This window comes from Coturnix japonica, chromosome 10, assembly GCF_001577835.2.
Source record: "Coturnix japonica isolate 7356 chromosome 10, Coturnix japonica 2.1, whole genome shotgun sequence".
Taxonomy (NCBI): domain Eukaryota; kingdom Metazoa; phylum Chordata; class Aves; order Galliformes; family Phasianidae; genus Coturnix; species Coturnix japonica.
The window spans coordinates 15,433,293-15,449,830 of record NC_029525.1 but is presented as its reverse complement, the minus strand read 5'-3'; the positions used below and the strand labels follow the sequence as shown (position 1 = coordinate 15,449,830).

General features: G+C 39.3%; 1 protein-coding gene across 16 annotated transcripts in view; it reads right to left on the bottom strand.

Annotated features, from left to right (window-relative positions):
• Positions 1 to 16,538, bottom strand: part of MEF2A (myocyte enhancer factor 2A) — an 87,714-nt gene that overhangs the window by 19,888 nt on the left and 51,288 nt on the right. For 8 of the 16 annotated variants that reach the window (XM_032446816.1, XM_032446817.1, XM_032446814.1 and 5 more), the window contains exons 4-7: positions 6,392 to 6,523; positions 6,177 to 6,326; positions 2,866 to 3,085; positions 2,687 to 2,746 (exon numbers count right to left, since the gene is read on the bottom strand). In XM_032446816.1, the coding sequence (XP_032302707.1) occupies positions 2,687 to 2,746; positions 2,866 to 3,085; positions 6,177 to 6,326; positions 6,392 to 6,523 (562 nt within the window). The remainder of the gene's footprint in view (positions 1 to 2,686; positions 2,747 to 2,865; positions 3,086 to 6,176; positions 6,327 to 6,391; positions 6,524 to 16,538) is intronic. The other 8 variants (XM_015873160.2, XM_015873167.2, XM_032446821.1 and 5 more) reach the window with 4 other exon arrangements.

Sequence of the window (16,538 nt, the reverse complement as noted above, 5' to 3'; positions counted from 1 at the left end):
GGGTTAACTTCAAAAAAAAAAAAAAAACCCCTCTAAAAATGTAAAACAGATTTCTCAGAGTTATGACAGCTGCATGCAAAACGATCATAAAATTTTCTGTTCTAAACATAAAAAGCCACCTACCAATCTTCGCTACAACATACAGATATTTTTGTTCATCAGAAAAAGTTACTTTCCACAGAAGAACTGTTGTTGGCAGATTGACTGCTAAAGTAAATCATCTATTCTAATCAAGATGCATAGGATATGAGGGGAAAAAAAATTCCTCATGTGAATTAAATGAGCCATTTTATGCAAGATTTTACCATGAACTACTTCCTAAGATAACCTCTACTTGTTTTTCACCCAGAGACATAAACGTGTAAGCATCTTTCAACTAAAAGAGAGCATAATCATGCGCTCAAAACTTCCTAATGGTGACTCAGAGCTGTTCTCCCCTTTGTTTCAATCATTGAATCACTGAGGCTGGAAAGATCTCCAAGATCATTTAGTGCAACTGTTTGTGGAGAATATCGGGAAATGCGGGTACTGTGAGTGCCACATCTCAATCTTTGGCATCTCTGTAGAGAGCTGAAAAATTAAGATGACCTTTCACAAAGTGCATTTATAGGAAAATCTCTGCTCTTGGCAAGTATAAATGGGAGGAAAAAAAAAGAAAAAAAAAAGAGCTAAAAAAAGGAAATGCATTTTGTTTAAAGTGAATTCTACAGTAAATATAACAACGACCTAGAACCACTGTTTTTGGCAGGTATCAACTTGAAGTATACTCTTAATAAGCAGCAGCCAAGACTCAGTCTACTTACGCACGCTTTCTCAATTTTGTTTGCATCTGAGAAGGTTACTGTGCACCTGGCAGTATTTGAAAGAAGTCACGCCACATTCTGGCAGACCATGGAGCTCCAACAACTTTACAGACCCTGTAATTTAGCACTTTGGTACGAACAAGGTATCTGCTTCTTGCTAGAGGTTCTTCTTCCAGATTTTCCACTGTTCTTATGTAGCCACAACTCTTATTTAAATGAAAATCTTTCTAGAAATGAGTGGGTATGTGTGTAACATTTTGGGTGTGATGTTCTGGAAAGCAGGAGATAAGTGATGCATTTTGACTTTTCACATAAACTATTAATAAATGCAAGAAGGAAAGCATTTCTACTGCTTTAAATATGTTCACCAAGCTACTGAAAATTGGTATTTCCCTCGTTTAGTACTATATAGCAAGTGCTGTAGACAACTGTCTTATTTTCTTATTGTCAGAAAGAGTCTTAAACCTGCAGCCACTGCTTGATTTTGGAAAAGGCAACTAAAGTGTCTTGATAATAAATTTACCCTGACATGAGAATCACGGAATTGTAGGGGCTGGAAGGGACCACTAGAGATCATCGAGTCCAGCCCCCCTGCAAAGCAGGCCTCCACCAGCAGGCTGCACAGGTAGGAGTCCAGACAGGTCTTGAGTATCTCAAGATGAGACACCACAGCCTCCCTGGGCAGCCTGTTCCAGGGCTCTGTCACCCTCACTGTGAAGTTCCTTAGTATATTGGTGTGGAACTTCCAATGCTCCTAGAAACATTACAGAAATTAACATGTGACCTCCACAGCTTATAAAAATAATTGGTTTTTCCTACTGAGTTTCTCCATGTAAAATGCTGCTTACTCAATGGAAGCCATACTTAAATATTTATTTGCTGCGTATAGCCAAAGAATGGAGAAATAGAGGGAATCTCATGCCTTCAGCCTGTAGTTGCAGCTTTTTTTATTTATACATCCAATCCACCAAGTTTATCATCAAAGAACTTTTTCTCAAGTGCCATATTAAGTAATTGGTGGGCAAATACTGGAAGGTCAAGCGACGCTTCTCTCATTTCTTGCCATGAACATTTACTGAAGGCAGCTATAAGTACTTCCAAAATTGGCTCTCAGTTACCAAGACATCTCAAGGAATGTAAGCAATATGAAGAAGGTGGGTGAGCTATCATTCATTTTTTATACCTGTAATGATAAGATTCAGTGGCTGCCCGATCACTATCAGAGTATTAAATTTTGTCTAGGCAAGACAAGAATTATTTACCTGAAGAAATGCTATTATATGATTTTCTGAAGACCAAAAATTATTGTGAATCTGATCATTTGGCAACATCTCTAATTCATATTTGAAAGAAATACTGATAATCTTCCAAAATTAAAACTGAACCTTGCTTTTCTTTTCCAAGCTGTTTTTGTCTAACAGCTATAAAATAATTAGCAAGATATACATAGCAATACAAATGACATAGTCTGTATTTTGATAGGCACCAGAATCAGCACTGAACACCCAGATCTTCAGAACACAGCTAGTTTAGTAAGCATAGAGAATTTTACATAGAGGAAAAAAAAGGGGAGGTGGAGGGGAACATAACTCTCAAGCATGCTGTAATCACACTTGTAGGGGGAAAAAAAAGCAAGAACAGTAAATGACTAAAAACAGCAGTAAAAAAATAAAATACAAATTATTACTGCAGTAAAAGAAGCAGGAGGGTTAAACGTCTGCTAAAAAAATCACAAAACTCACCGATTACAAGGCAATTTAATAACTATGTCCTTTGCTCTTCCTTAACCAAAAGGAATCAAAATTTAAAAACCCGCTTCTGAATAAGAGTGCAAACTGAAACCACGATACTATTTTTCAGCATAAGCACGATACCACACTTACCAACTGGACTGGTACCAGCTCCATTTGGCACTGAGAGGTCAGTTGTCCCCAGCATTCCACCTAAAAAAAAAAAAAAAATTGGAAAAAAAAATTGTGGGTTGTTTTTTTTTTGTTTTGTTTTTTAATAAAGACATAAAGAAGGGTGAAAAGGGGAAAGCACAACAGTACTGAAATCCTACCAGCATTGCCAGTACTTGGTGGTCTCTGCGGGGCCCCAGGTGATACGTTCCGATGCAGCGTGGTCTGAGGTGGGGAGAGCATGGTCGTGTCTGTTAACGATGAGCTGGCTGCCAGTGATGGGGATACGAGGGAACTCCCTGGGTTACTGTAGGTTAAAGTGTTGGGGTTGGACACTGGAACTGTAACCGACATGGAGAAGTTCTGAGCAGGCAAGCCAGGCTGGAGGAAAGGAAGCAAGGAACACAGAAGACAACGTTAGCATTAACTATATTCTCAAACACAGCACATCATAAAAAAATACACATTACAAGTTTGCCAACAATTTTAAGAGTTAATTATGTTAGTTTTGAAACTCTAATTCATTAATCATACAATCTGAAAACATCCATTTGTTGTTGAGTCTGGTGTAGAATTATAATATGTCAAAAATACAGTTCCAGAAGAATTACTCATAAACTTATCAAAACGCTGAGAAGAAGTTCACATACAGAAACCTGAAGATATTCATATAGCTCAGAAATACAATAAATTCACCAGTTAATTTGGATTATTACAAAGCCACAACAAGATAAATACGTTGACAAATTGACAAATTGTTACATCTTCAAAACGTAAGCGTAAACATGCACATTATAAAATAGTTATAAGACAAAAATGATCAATTAGTAATAACATTTTTTACTAAATCTTGTAAAAATATTGCTACTCATCTCTAAAACCATTTTTCAACGCACCAAAAAAGTAAAACCTTCAGAAATTTACAGACTTCAGTAATTTGAATTTAACCAGCTTTGACTGTCATTTTCTGAGACGTGTTCAGCAAAACCCTGCTTGAATAACCACTCCATTTTCTTGTTGTGTCAATATTTTTCCCTTTTTACTTTTTCTTTTATTCTAATTCTCACAGCATTATTCAAAAGGCAGCTATTTTTCCACAGTATATATGTTTGTTATTCAACAACTATTTGACTCAAAAGCTTAAATGCCTGCCCATCTATGGTGCTCATTTGGTTATGACTAATTTGTTTGGCCTTTGTCTCATTCCTATCCTTTGACTGTGATGTGTTTCTGAAACAAAAGGGACTATTTTCTTTCACAACTCTCATAGTAGCTGCAAACAAAACTACAACAGGTACAGTTTTAAAATAAAAATTCAGTAGAATTCGTTGACACAGATGATAGCTTAGAGGTCAGATGGAGATGACACACACTCATGACCTAGCAAGTATATTTAAGAGATGTACTTTCTCATAGGCAGCTTAATATTTACTTAGAATGGCACATCTAAATGACAATTTGATATCATCTGAAATACAACAGTAACTACACTAATGTAAAGACCATAATACATTTCATACAAAAAAGCAAAACCTCTTACTAGTGAGAACTAACGACTGCTTCCATACTGAACCATTCCTCAGAATAATTATCATTTTTTGGCACAGATGGAAGCAAGAAGTAACAAAGCACAGCAATGTAATGCTAACAAATCATTCGCAGTATCTAAGTAATGACAAGCTGCACTGATACTTGTCTTCACGGAAACTACTTCAAGAAACTGTTTATTATCTATTAAAAAAAGGATGCTTTTAAATAGCATGCTTTCCATTAACTCAAACTAAACTCAAAATAGCTGAAGTATGCTTAAAACAATGCTTAGAAGTTAACAGTAAGAACATTTTTGAACATTTTTTCCATTAACTTTCTCAATAAAGAATCGATAAGTGATAGCTTCCCCCACTCCTTACAATACAGATGGACAGCAGCATCTGTACATCTACGGTATGCATTTGGTTTTGACTGAATTCTTCACTCTGCCTCATTTCTATCTTTCAACAGTAATAAGCGCACTAGAATAAAAGCAGCTACATTCTTATCCAAGACCCACAAGTACTGGAAACAGAACCACAACAGGTACAATTTGAACTATAAATACAGAGCTACAAAGCTAAAAATTAATGTTCCCTTTTTTATTTACATTGACACCCACACAGAAAACTTAGGCTGCTCAGGATGACCACAAAACATCAACGGAGAGCAATTTAACTGTATCGTACTAAGAGATGATGCCTAAAGATGTTTCAATACGGAAATACTAGGTAGCAAAAACATCAAAACAAAGAAGGAATAAAAGACATCAGCTACTTTCAAGCATAAAGAACTTGCAAAAAGAACGGATTCTGGGTGTCAGACTGACAGTTTGCCGTTCTTTTCCCAGAGGTGGTTCTACTGCTCTGAACAATTAAATCATTTTCACTATTAGCAGTCATGTGAGGACACACTCTTCATTTACGCCAGGATCTACGCTGATTAACCTAGCCAGTCCATTTATTTTAATTGCTACAACTTGACAATGTTAAAAAATTTAAAGGTCGTGGCAGAGCCCCATATTAGTTTTCTCGGAAGATACTTCACGTGTAACACTCAATGCAAACTGCTCTTGTAAGTGGAAATTAAACATCACACCTCTGAGAAGAACATGCAAAAATTCCATTACTCTTAAACCTCAAAGTTCTTCAGTTCTGGAGCTCAGCAATTCTCATCTGAGAGTACTTCACTAAATCTTTTTACCTTGGACTCATAAATTAAAGGGCACATACAAAACTCACAGGAACACGGACAATCTGCCCTGTAAATACATGGGGCTCATTTTTGAATAATATGATATTAAAATGGAAAATGATGCTCTGGTCGCACTATGGGATGGGTAACAATATCTTCCTAAAGCAATTAAGTGACTTATAGCAGGTGACAAATGAGCTAGTCACTCATTTCAAAATTTCAAACACCTTCTGGTGCCCATGCTCACTGCTGGACTTTCAACAACACACCGATCTTTTTGTGGATCCCTCTGCCATTTTTAAACATCTAAATGCCTTTCTAAACCTCGTCTTCGGGAAAATAAACCCCCTGATTTGGAAACAGAATTAACCAACTCTAATTGTAACACATTGTAAAATCTTTATCAGGCAGAAGGACTGCAAGATTTTTATATCCCATAATGAAATCTATCCTTTTAGAATATTTTAGGCAGGATCAGGGAAGGCAGCTAAGATCCTGTAATTTAGAAATGTTACTCCACATCCACACAGCATGAAAAGATCTGTGTGATTAATTGACAAGTTGGAGACCCAATTTCTTCCTTTCTTATTCCTTATGAAAAAATCTAATTAAGAGTGAGTATCGATATCTCATTTTACCTTAAGAAAATACACATCTCTCTTTTCAAACCAATCCAGCCTCTTGTCTTTACAGTGGTAAGCAACATCTGTGAAAACTCTCATGCATGTAAAAGAAGCACAAACCATACTTTAGTACTCACTGCGATTTTATGATTCCGCATCATATTATCAAACTCTTCATTAATTTTTTTATATTTTTCTTCTGTATGTGGCGTGAGCACATATGAAGTGTCAGGGTCCGGGCTGTCACACCCTCTGTGTTCCTTCTTGTTCAGAGCCTAAATAATGAAGTTAATAAAAAGGATCAACAAATAAAAAGTAGAGATAAAATAAAAGTACTTACAGGGCCTCGCTTGAAAATAAAATCACTATCTTCATTTAGTTTGCTGAATCTGTCCTCCGATAGTGGACTGTGCTCAAAGTAATCGTCAGCATCAGGGCTCTCACAACCATTAAGGCCTTTCTTTCTTAAGGTCTGAAATACAATTGGAAAATTCACATACAGATCATACTAACTTGCCAAGGTCTTTTGTATACTACCGAATCATTCAGAGCCACTGAAACTACATGAAATTTTCACAGACAAAAATCAATAGACAAGCTAAGTCTTTCAAAATAGTGGCATAGTACACCAACAGAAAAGGTTCATTCAGAGGCATTGACTCTCAAGGTGCCATCTCATGGCCAGTTTTAACCTAAAACCATTCCATCTCTCCAGTGTTCTACACCAAACTGCTTTCAGACTCCGGCTGATGGAGGACAGTTGCCTGACAGACATTCAACAGTTAGCCTACGGCACAGGAGTTAATGTCCTCGTTAGTAATATAAAAACATCTTAGTCTTTAATGGACCGTCAATAAATTAATTTTAGCATCCCTATTAACATCCTTTACATTTTAAAAAACATACGGTTCAAAGTCGAGTGATACAACGGCAAACAGTTTTCATCTGAATGTAGCTACTGCATGACATGAATATATGTAACACTCGGTCTCCCTGGCTTACAAAGGCAGGATTTTCCTGCACTGCAGTCATCCTGCATGGTAACAAGAAGTGCAAAAAGTATAAAAAGAAATGACATAATCCCTCTGTAACATGACTTCGTTTGCTAAATATAAGCTTTTTCAGACTCCTTTACTCTAACTTGATGTGATCGCTTTGTGGGGTACTTCCTGTTTTCTGGTGGAACTCTTGAATCAACATCCCCCAGAAACAGAGCATGTCTACAATGCAGGCACCACGACCAAGCTGCTGAGAAAGGATGTGAAACTGCAGCTCTTGTGAGCAAGCAATTAAAAGATACATTTGATATGTTTGCAGTCCTTTTTTTTGTTTGTTTTTCATCTACTACACAATCAAAATTCTCACGACAAGTTGTTGTTTCTAACAAAGTAAGGTCTAAAATGTTAACCATAGAAAAGTCATAAATGTTTTAAAGGCTGCAAGAAGAAAGCAATACACATTTTGCAACAGGTCCATATCACAACAGCCATGTGTAAGACAGCAGTGGGACTATGGGGGCAGGGAGGTGGTGTTTTCTTTCACTGACAAGGCATGAAAGTTTTATGAACTTTACACTGAAAGATCCTAAAAAATGGAAATCCATACATCGACATTCTCAGCAACAGAAAGAAACTCACTTCCTGGTAGAAGCTGTGCTTGCTAGCTTAAAGCATTCATTTTATATTCAAGCACTGTCGAGCACAATAAAAATTTCACAAAACTCTCTTACTATTTATACATGTGCAAAACACTCCCTACTTCAGCTTCTAGGCAGCACTAAAACCCAGCTGAGTTCTCTGCAGCTCTTTAATATCACAGGTCACCACAAGCTCATTCCCTCTCGGGTTTCTCAGCCGGCTCCCGGTATCCCACGCCGTCCCTGGAACTCCCACAAAAATGCCACCACTGCAGCAGCACATGGGGAACAGGTGGAGCTCCCTCCAGCCCCGCTTGCGCCCTGATCCCACACTGCCAGCCAATCCGCTGGGCACGGACATGGACGTGGCCATACAAGGGCCGGCCGCTCAAGGTCGGAGCCCGCTATCCCTCCCAGCCCTTCCTGACAAGTCAGGCTGCCACTTCTCTACACTTTGATATCAGTAGGGAAAATGTTGACACTGTGCAATCTGCATTGTGCTTAACCCCTGCAGCCCACGGAATGCTCCGAATAGAACTCAAATAGGTACTTAACAGGGTGCTCAGCACAGAGCACAAGTCACTTAGAAGCTGTGTTTAGGTATTATATAGAAATAAGTTGCAATAAATAATACAGCAGACAGTGCTGGGCTTGTCTCTAGTTCCTCAGAGGTTAGTATAACTTGAAGTACTGCAGCATGGCAGTTTCATTAATGCCCATTTTATAAAACAAAACGTGAGTGTAATGCATTTTGGACAATACGCTCACAGCTCCAATACAAAGGAATGGGCTCAGTAAATACAGAAAGGCATCCTTCCTCTTGGCCAGCAGTTATTTTTATTTTCGATAACAATGGGGTTAACTCCGTTTGACTCATGAGGAAGGAAAATGCTCAGTATCTCCCGGTTAAGATTCTGGAAACCTTCACTCCAGATGGGGTTCCTGTCATTGTGGAAGGATTTAAGGCACAGTGTGCTGTTACAGATAACACGTCTGGGTCTGATATCCCGAGCTCTGTCTCTTTATCGCTGAAACACGCACTGTCACTTCGAGGACCTAACCATAAAAAGACTGCTCCTTTATCACTGTGCCATAACAGAACGGTGAAACCTCCCTGCTCCGCGGCTGTACTAACAAGAGGAATGCTGTCAGCTGTTCACAGAGTCAGGCGAAGCCTACGCAGCACAGCACGGCGCGATAACGGGCCCTGCCCACGGGAGCACAGGGACGGCTGCTGGGAATGGGGCCATAGGGACAGAGCTGAGTTCCACACCAAGGGCTAACCTCACCCTCTGTGGTCCCTACAGTTACATTTTGTCATTTCTTTAATGACTGTAAAAATTTGGCATATTTTTGGCCTTCCAGCACTTGAAAGAGCTTACAAGTGAAGAGACACAAGGGCTTTAAACTGAAAGAAGGGAGATTTAGGTTATAGGTCAGGTGGAAATTCTTTACTCAGAGGGCGGTGAGGCCCTGACACTGTGTGTGTGTGCCCCATCCCTGGAGGTACCCAAGGCTGGGCTAGATGGGGCTCTGAGCAGCCTGAGTGGGTGGGGGGGAAGGTGCTGGATGATCCTTACAGCTCCTTCCAACCCAACCATTCTACAGTTCTGCCTTATTTCTGAGATAAATACAGACTGCAATTTCACAAACCCCAAAGATGAAAGAAATTCCTCTAACAGTTTAATTTCTCTGCTGCGACACAAAAACATTTTTGTAGACAAAAAAATGAGAGTTCTTGCAGTTGAGGCTAATACAGAACAAACTTTCTTACCACAAGAGGGAAAAAGAACATTAACTTCCAAGCGTTGCTATTCAGTGCTCACTCCAACTGCCTTCTTGTGTTAAGTCTTATTTTCCAGATGATTTAAGGGAGCGTGTAGCTTTTGGAGTTAATCTGTATTATTTTCCACTTCCTCTAAGACTTATCCAAAACTACTGGCAATTGTTCCAGCATGTTTGCCAATGTGCTGCACTGTGTCCTCAGTGGCTGACACTCCGCAGCTTTGATGTTAGACCCGATGAGCTAACTGAGCAAAGAATTGATTTTTCTCAGAAATAAAATCACGCAAAGCAAATGCTGAGAGGAACCATGGCAGGTATGAAATCCTTTTAAAAAGCACCAAGCAAACAAAGCCATGTCACTGCGCTGTGTGTGAAGTCACTACACTAATGCTGCTGGCAGCTGTGGTAACACAGTTACTGCAGAATGGCCCAGAAGCTTTAGACTGTTTTTGTGGCACTGTGTAAAATTGAGATAAACCAACTTAATAGTTTTATGTTGAGATATATATATATTATTTTATTTTTTGAATGGCAGAGCTTGGCAAACGCTGTATGAGAAAGGCCGGACTAGTTATGAAGGACTGAAATGCTACATTCAAGCACACACCACAATGTCCTCCTGACCTTTCCTATACATTGCACAAAGCCATTTTAATTGCACTGCATTTTGCCCATGCAAGAATCATCTAAAGAACAGGAGACATTCTTGCAAAACAAGTGACAACCAATTAGCCTCTCTCTGCAATTCAACACATTCTACTTAAATTGCCAGTACAAAGGGAACAGAAATACGATAGCTATTTATGGTGTGACCCATGAGGAAGCAAAGATGATATTCAACCACCACAGCGTAACTATCTTCTGTCACACAAACTTACACTGGCTCAAAATACCGGTCATCAGCAGTTCTGAAAGCAGAAACAGAACTGCCAGGTACAGATTACTGCTACCCGAGACAGAGTTAAATGACAACATCCAACCGTCCTCCTCTACAGGAAAGATAACAGGGTCTGTGTCCAACTCTGGAAGGATGTGTTGCTAATGGTTAAAATGCACAAGCAGCTTGTTCTGTGCTCTCACATGGTTAAAAGGGCAAGAATGCTGATAGCAGTCATCTGGGCTCCTCACCAGCTCCCTTGGCACAACTGTAGAGACCTTGCTTGTGTTCACTGTAACTTCAGGAAATAATATTTTTCTGCCTTAAAAGGCAAAAGACATGAAATGTAAAGTGCATTATGAAGCAGGAATGTTAGCTCATTCAAAGCCCTCACTGTTGGGTTCTTGTAGTCTACTAATGTTACACAAGTTGGGTAAAGGTTGTTGCTATCAGTGCTACTCCAAATCAAGATGACAGCTCAATTTCTGCAGTTCCTATTGGAGATGAGTTTTTCTTGGTGTTTCATCTGAAATCATGAGAAAAAACATTTCCAAAATTTTACTAAAACTGAAATGAAAAAGATGATTTCCTTTAGAAAGGCAAGCCTTCCAGATAAAAACAGTGGCTAGCTCTGTTTCTGCTGTTCCAATCTGAGCTTGGAAAAGACGTGAAGCAGTACAAAGTTGGAGTAAACACTTAAAAAAAAAAAAAAAAATCCAAGTGTAAGTATTCCTTAGGCATGAAGTAATGGAAGAAGTACCACTAGAACTTCTAAATATTACTGCTGCCTTAGTAAGCATGTACACCATGGTTATCAAAGGATAACCAACCGAACAGCTTCCTAATGCTCCAGAGACCTGCCATGCAATAGCAGGGAGGGAGAAGATGCTGCTGCATCAAATTCCAAAGGCTCCTCATTCACAATGTGACCACCACGCACTCACATGGTGCCTCTGCAGGGCAGACAGCACTGAGCAGAACTCTGCCACCCATGATGGGAATAACCATGAAATCCAGAGGCACAAGACTGTGCAGCTGCAGCCTCACACCAATAAAACACAGATACCAGTAGTGTTAGCCCAAGTTGCATTAATATCTTTCCTACTGAGGTTCAGAAACAAATAAAATAAAACAGAAATCCAAGGATAACTGAGCTACTCAGCCATAGTGTGTTCTTTAGGATGAGTCTTTTTGTTTCACCTCTGAAGAAAATTACAGAGATCATGCTTTACAGTCATTTGTCCACAGTTAAGGAAGCCACTGAAATTTCCATGGGTACAGTTGATATGGTGACATTAACAAGTGACTGCCACATAAAGTGCATGATCCTGGACAAAAACATTAAGCTAATTCAGATTTCTGCTTGAGCCTGCAGGAAGCCATTTTCTTCTGCACTAAAACGATGGAGAGTTCTCCTTGGCCACGCTTCAACTTACTTCTGCTTGTTATCAGTGCTCATAGCAGGAATGAGCTGGTGTACCAATGAAAGGGCTGAACAGCACAGATACCGAGCAGGCAACAGGACTGGCCTGGTCTTTCTGGCAGCTGCAGACCACTGTCTGAATCCACCACTGATAACAACATCCTCCTCAAAAAACCCCACCTTTTTTTCTGAGATATTCCTACACAAAGGAAAAACATGGCACTCACAGCCCCAGACTCCCACCCAGTTTTCATTCTTATTCTGTGAAACATCAGCAAGAGGAAAAAAAGGGCAAATTCCTTTCAGGCAGTTCACCTCCCTTCCCACAGAGCAGAGAACTACACGTATGGCTGCAGAGCTGACACGCAGCAAAATGTCACAATGAAAGCACGACGATCCCTTTGTTATTTGCTCCCTGTTACAAGATAAAAACTAGGCTGAATTTCTTCTGTTATAACACAGAATATTTCACTCCTATCACCGTGAATAACACCACTGTGCTTCATCCTTTACATACACCGTTTCTCCCTTATTATAAGGAGTATTTTTAGTCACAGGAAGCTATTTATAGTTTCTAAACTTCCTGTAGGTCACTTTAGTCTCAGAAGCAGCATCGTTTCTGTTTCTTTTCTCCCAAGTAATGACACAGCTCCACAAATGCCAAGCTTGACCTGCAATATCAGATGTATAAATTCTGCTGCTGTCTAAAATACAGCGGGGCCAAAGTTTACAAGAAGTGTAAGTGAGCAGCCAGAGAAAAACACGTAACTCATCTTAATAACAGTGTTCTGTGTAGGAAGCTGATCAACACTATTTCTGTAGGCTTTAATTTCTGGTTTTTTAAGCTGGATTTTGTGCACTGTTTACAGATTTCGTAGATTTTCCACGGGTTCTATTAATATTCTCAACTTTAACTACTTCAGCATCTGCAGATGTCATCATGGGGCTGTTTTCCTTTCCTGTGAGTTAAGAGGCCACTTAGGCTCAGCCCAATGCATTTCTTTTCACTGTCCCCACCAGATACTTCACATTTTCCTATGCTGCATTCTAGTCATAGCCACAAGTACACATATGAAGCAAAACAGCACAGTAGAGATATAAGAGCAGACAGTGCCCAGCTCTCAAAATTTCAGTGCAATGCATAAGAGGTTAAAACAGATTATGATGGACATTTGCACAGCTAAGCAACTTGGAGAGCTTAACCTCCTAATGAACAAGGCCCCAGCCTAAAGGAGATATTCTAAGCCAAAGCTTAGAGTTAACTTTTACATACTGCTTTCCATGCTTGTGCTCAATGAGTAGCAGTATTACAGGATGAAAAAAAATAAGTAAATAATTGACGTTTTTGCAAAGATATCTAAAAGATAACCAGATAACAAAAACTCATACAGCGCTTCTTGATAAATTCTGCCACCATTATTATACTTCTTATCCACGTGTTATGTTAGGAAAATATTTTTAGAATTACATTGTGATTTAAAAACAAAAAAACACGAAGAAATGAGAAGTGTGTGGAATGACGGGCCACAAAACAAGTGGGAGAGCCCTTCAGGCAATGCTCTAAGTTCAGTTTTAGGCAAAGGTATTTATCATTTACAGATGCCGAATGCTCATAACTTGAAATTTTATCAGTGTCCTTGTTATATTCCACTCTCAGAAAAGACAGGGTCTTGTTTCAAATGCTGGAGCACTTCCAGTATCTGGCAAATTTTAACACGCATCCTTAGCTTGCCAAACATGAAAGCTAGCTGTCAAATTCCTCCAAGATATGATAAAGATGGCACTCAGGATTCAAACTCTCGTTTATATAAAATAACACATACAAAAGGTTTTCAGACTTCTAGCTTGAACCATCTTTGCTGTGAAACGTTATTTTAAATAGATAAACCACCAGCAATTACTGAAGAACAGTTTTATCTTCTGTAAAATCCACTCCGGAATATTATACAGCGCATGGGAGTAGTGATGAAGGAAGAGCTGTTCTCCTACCTCCAACTTTTGCGAACCTTTCAGTAAGCTGTGGGCTGTCCAACACAGCGACCTGCAGAAGCAGCTGCACTGCTCATTCCCAAATGAATTTCTTGGGGCTTAAAATGGTCAATAATCCAGAAGAACTGACAATGTTGTTTCATCAGAGAAAACTAAGCCAAGCTCTGTCTGATATTTGACACATTTGTCTTCGTTTCACTTTCTATACAACTTAATAGATTAATAGATTAATTGCCCCGTCCTTGGAGGTGTTCAAGGCCAGGTTGGACGGGGCCCTGGGCAACCTGATCTAGTAAAGGTGTATGTTTGGTGGCCCTGCTAGGCAGGGGGGTTGGAACTACATGATCCTTGAGGTCCCTTCCAACCCGGGTAATTCTGTGATTCTGTGATTCTGTAATAGATCATTAAGTCATATATAACTGAGCAGGTTTTCCTTTTACCCGAAGTACAGAAAGCACCTTCAACTAAAATTTTCCATTTAAGAGAAATCAACTGACCATCTAAGTCAATCTTATTACTAAAAACAAAGGACAAAGCAAACCTACGTTCATATTCAAGAAGCAGAAACTATTCAGCAGCTCACAAATTAATCTATAATCTTTTCAACAAACAAAAGTAATAGTAAGAATGCAGTTCTACCCATAAGACAGTTCAAAGAGTGCCCATCTGTATCTTATGGTACATAAATGTTGTTTTCAGTCCTTACTAAGTGAAGGCATGTATACAGACACACATACCCTTCCCATGTGTACCTTTTCATAAATATAAAATGGTTAAAACGTAAAATCAGCAACATCGGACTGAATGCCTCCTTCCAGCAACAGTACATTGCAGATAAGCCATATGGAGCATGAAAAGTTGTCCAATCTAACAACTCGGATGCATAATACACTCCATGATCTTTCAGAAATTCTTTAGTGAAAATATTATTCGCTATTCTGCTTGCTAAACTTGCTTAGTGGCTTGCTAAGAAAAATCTAACTCTCATTACAATTCATTGATATAAAAAGAATGGAAGTGGGATTCTTACAGTCAACCGGCCTATGCAATAATGCCAGATTGCTACTTCAAGCATTTCATGTCCTATTTCTCCTTATAGCTTCAAAGTGAAAAGGATAACAGAAAGTATTTCAAACTCTTGATATACTTGAGATAACTCAGTATTATCAAACCAGGAACCTGAAAAGGGGAGTAGGGATGCAAAAAGGTCATAGGTCTGTACCACCACAAATGAAGTATCTGCTCAGCTGATACAGGAAAGGCACCAAAAAGAACACACCAGCTGAAAGAATCAATAGCAAGTCCTCTGTTCAGATGAGCTGAGAACGTTACAGCCTAGATGGGCCACACTGCTATTAGCCATGCTAACACATGGCTTTGTGATAGAGCAAGCCACAGTCTCCACCACATGATTGCAATTTCTTCATCACACCTACATACTGGGGTAGGCAACAGAGAGGTTATACGAAAGACTGAAGACCTAGATCAATTTTTCTTGGAAGTTAGCATCTCTGTCAGCCCTCTACTGCAGAAGCACCATCAGTTAAAGGACCAAACATGAAAATTACTAAAACACAATGTATCAGAAACTGAACTCCAAAAGGAAACTGGTAGCAAAGTGTCCTACAGGAGACACACTCCTCCCTGACTGCTACAATCCAGGCTTACTTTAACTGTCCAGTGAAATCAAGAGTATATTCAGAAAGATTAGTTTTTAACCTTACTGTAGTTCCAGAAGATGCAATGATCTGGGATCTCTACTTTGCAAGTACAGTTTGCCCAAATTCACTCTTGATTAACAGATGCCATGGTCCCCAGTTGGAGAATCGCAAAGTAAAAATACGCTCTTCTAACTGTCAGTGTAAAATTCCAAATCTTGCATCAGCACACAGGCTGCAGAATAAATAGGACCAGCAAAGCTTGAAGAACTTGTTAATACGAGGAAGATAATTATATCTTTGTACGATTGCCTGCATGAACTCCGGTATTAATGAGGAGCGAGAAGTTGCTGATTTTCTTGGAGGTGAACTGCAATCCCACTTGACACACGTCACCAGAACACCAAAACCAACAGCTGATCTTTGATATGCATTTCCAGAGCAGTGGGCATGAACTGGACATTGTGTGTCTGCCCTCTGTATGTTACAGAAACAAAAATGTTCTTCAAAACGTGCTGCAAAAGCGGATGGGAAACATCATCAACAGCAACAATGAGAACTCTCAGAACTGGAACTTCCCTGAGTATTCTTGAGTTATTTGCAAAGGTCCAAAACACCTTAGAATTCTTCCAGATGCCACTTTCACACAGCTATTCTTCAGAATATATATATTTTTTTTAATCAAGCTTCACTGTAAATACTAACCAAATAACACCAGGAAGAATACAAATAACAGCTGACACTAAAATATCTCCTGATTTCAACCACTGACCTTAAAAAAGGAAATCGAGTGAGCAGTGCATGCTAATTACATATTATTTATGCTAAAACACTCTAGCTTGGTATTAAGATGGAAACAAAATGTGCTTCTTTTAACCCTATAGAACTATCACAAAATCCACAGGTATCTTCTGTCCCTATGCTCACAGCTTTTGGTACGTTGGCAGTACTGAAAATGTTTCAAGGGATGTGCTTCTTCCTGAACCCCCTGTGGAAAATGAAACCCCAAAGTGCACCCTGCTTACGAGTCAGGTTTGCAGTGCACACTTCCACCACAAAAAATAGACTCAAGTCATCATACAAAGAGACTTTCATATACGCAAGTTTCACAGTCATTCC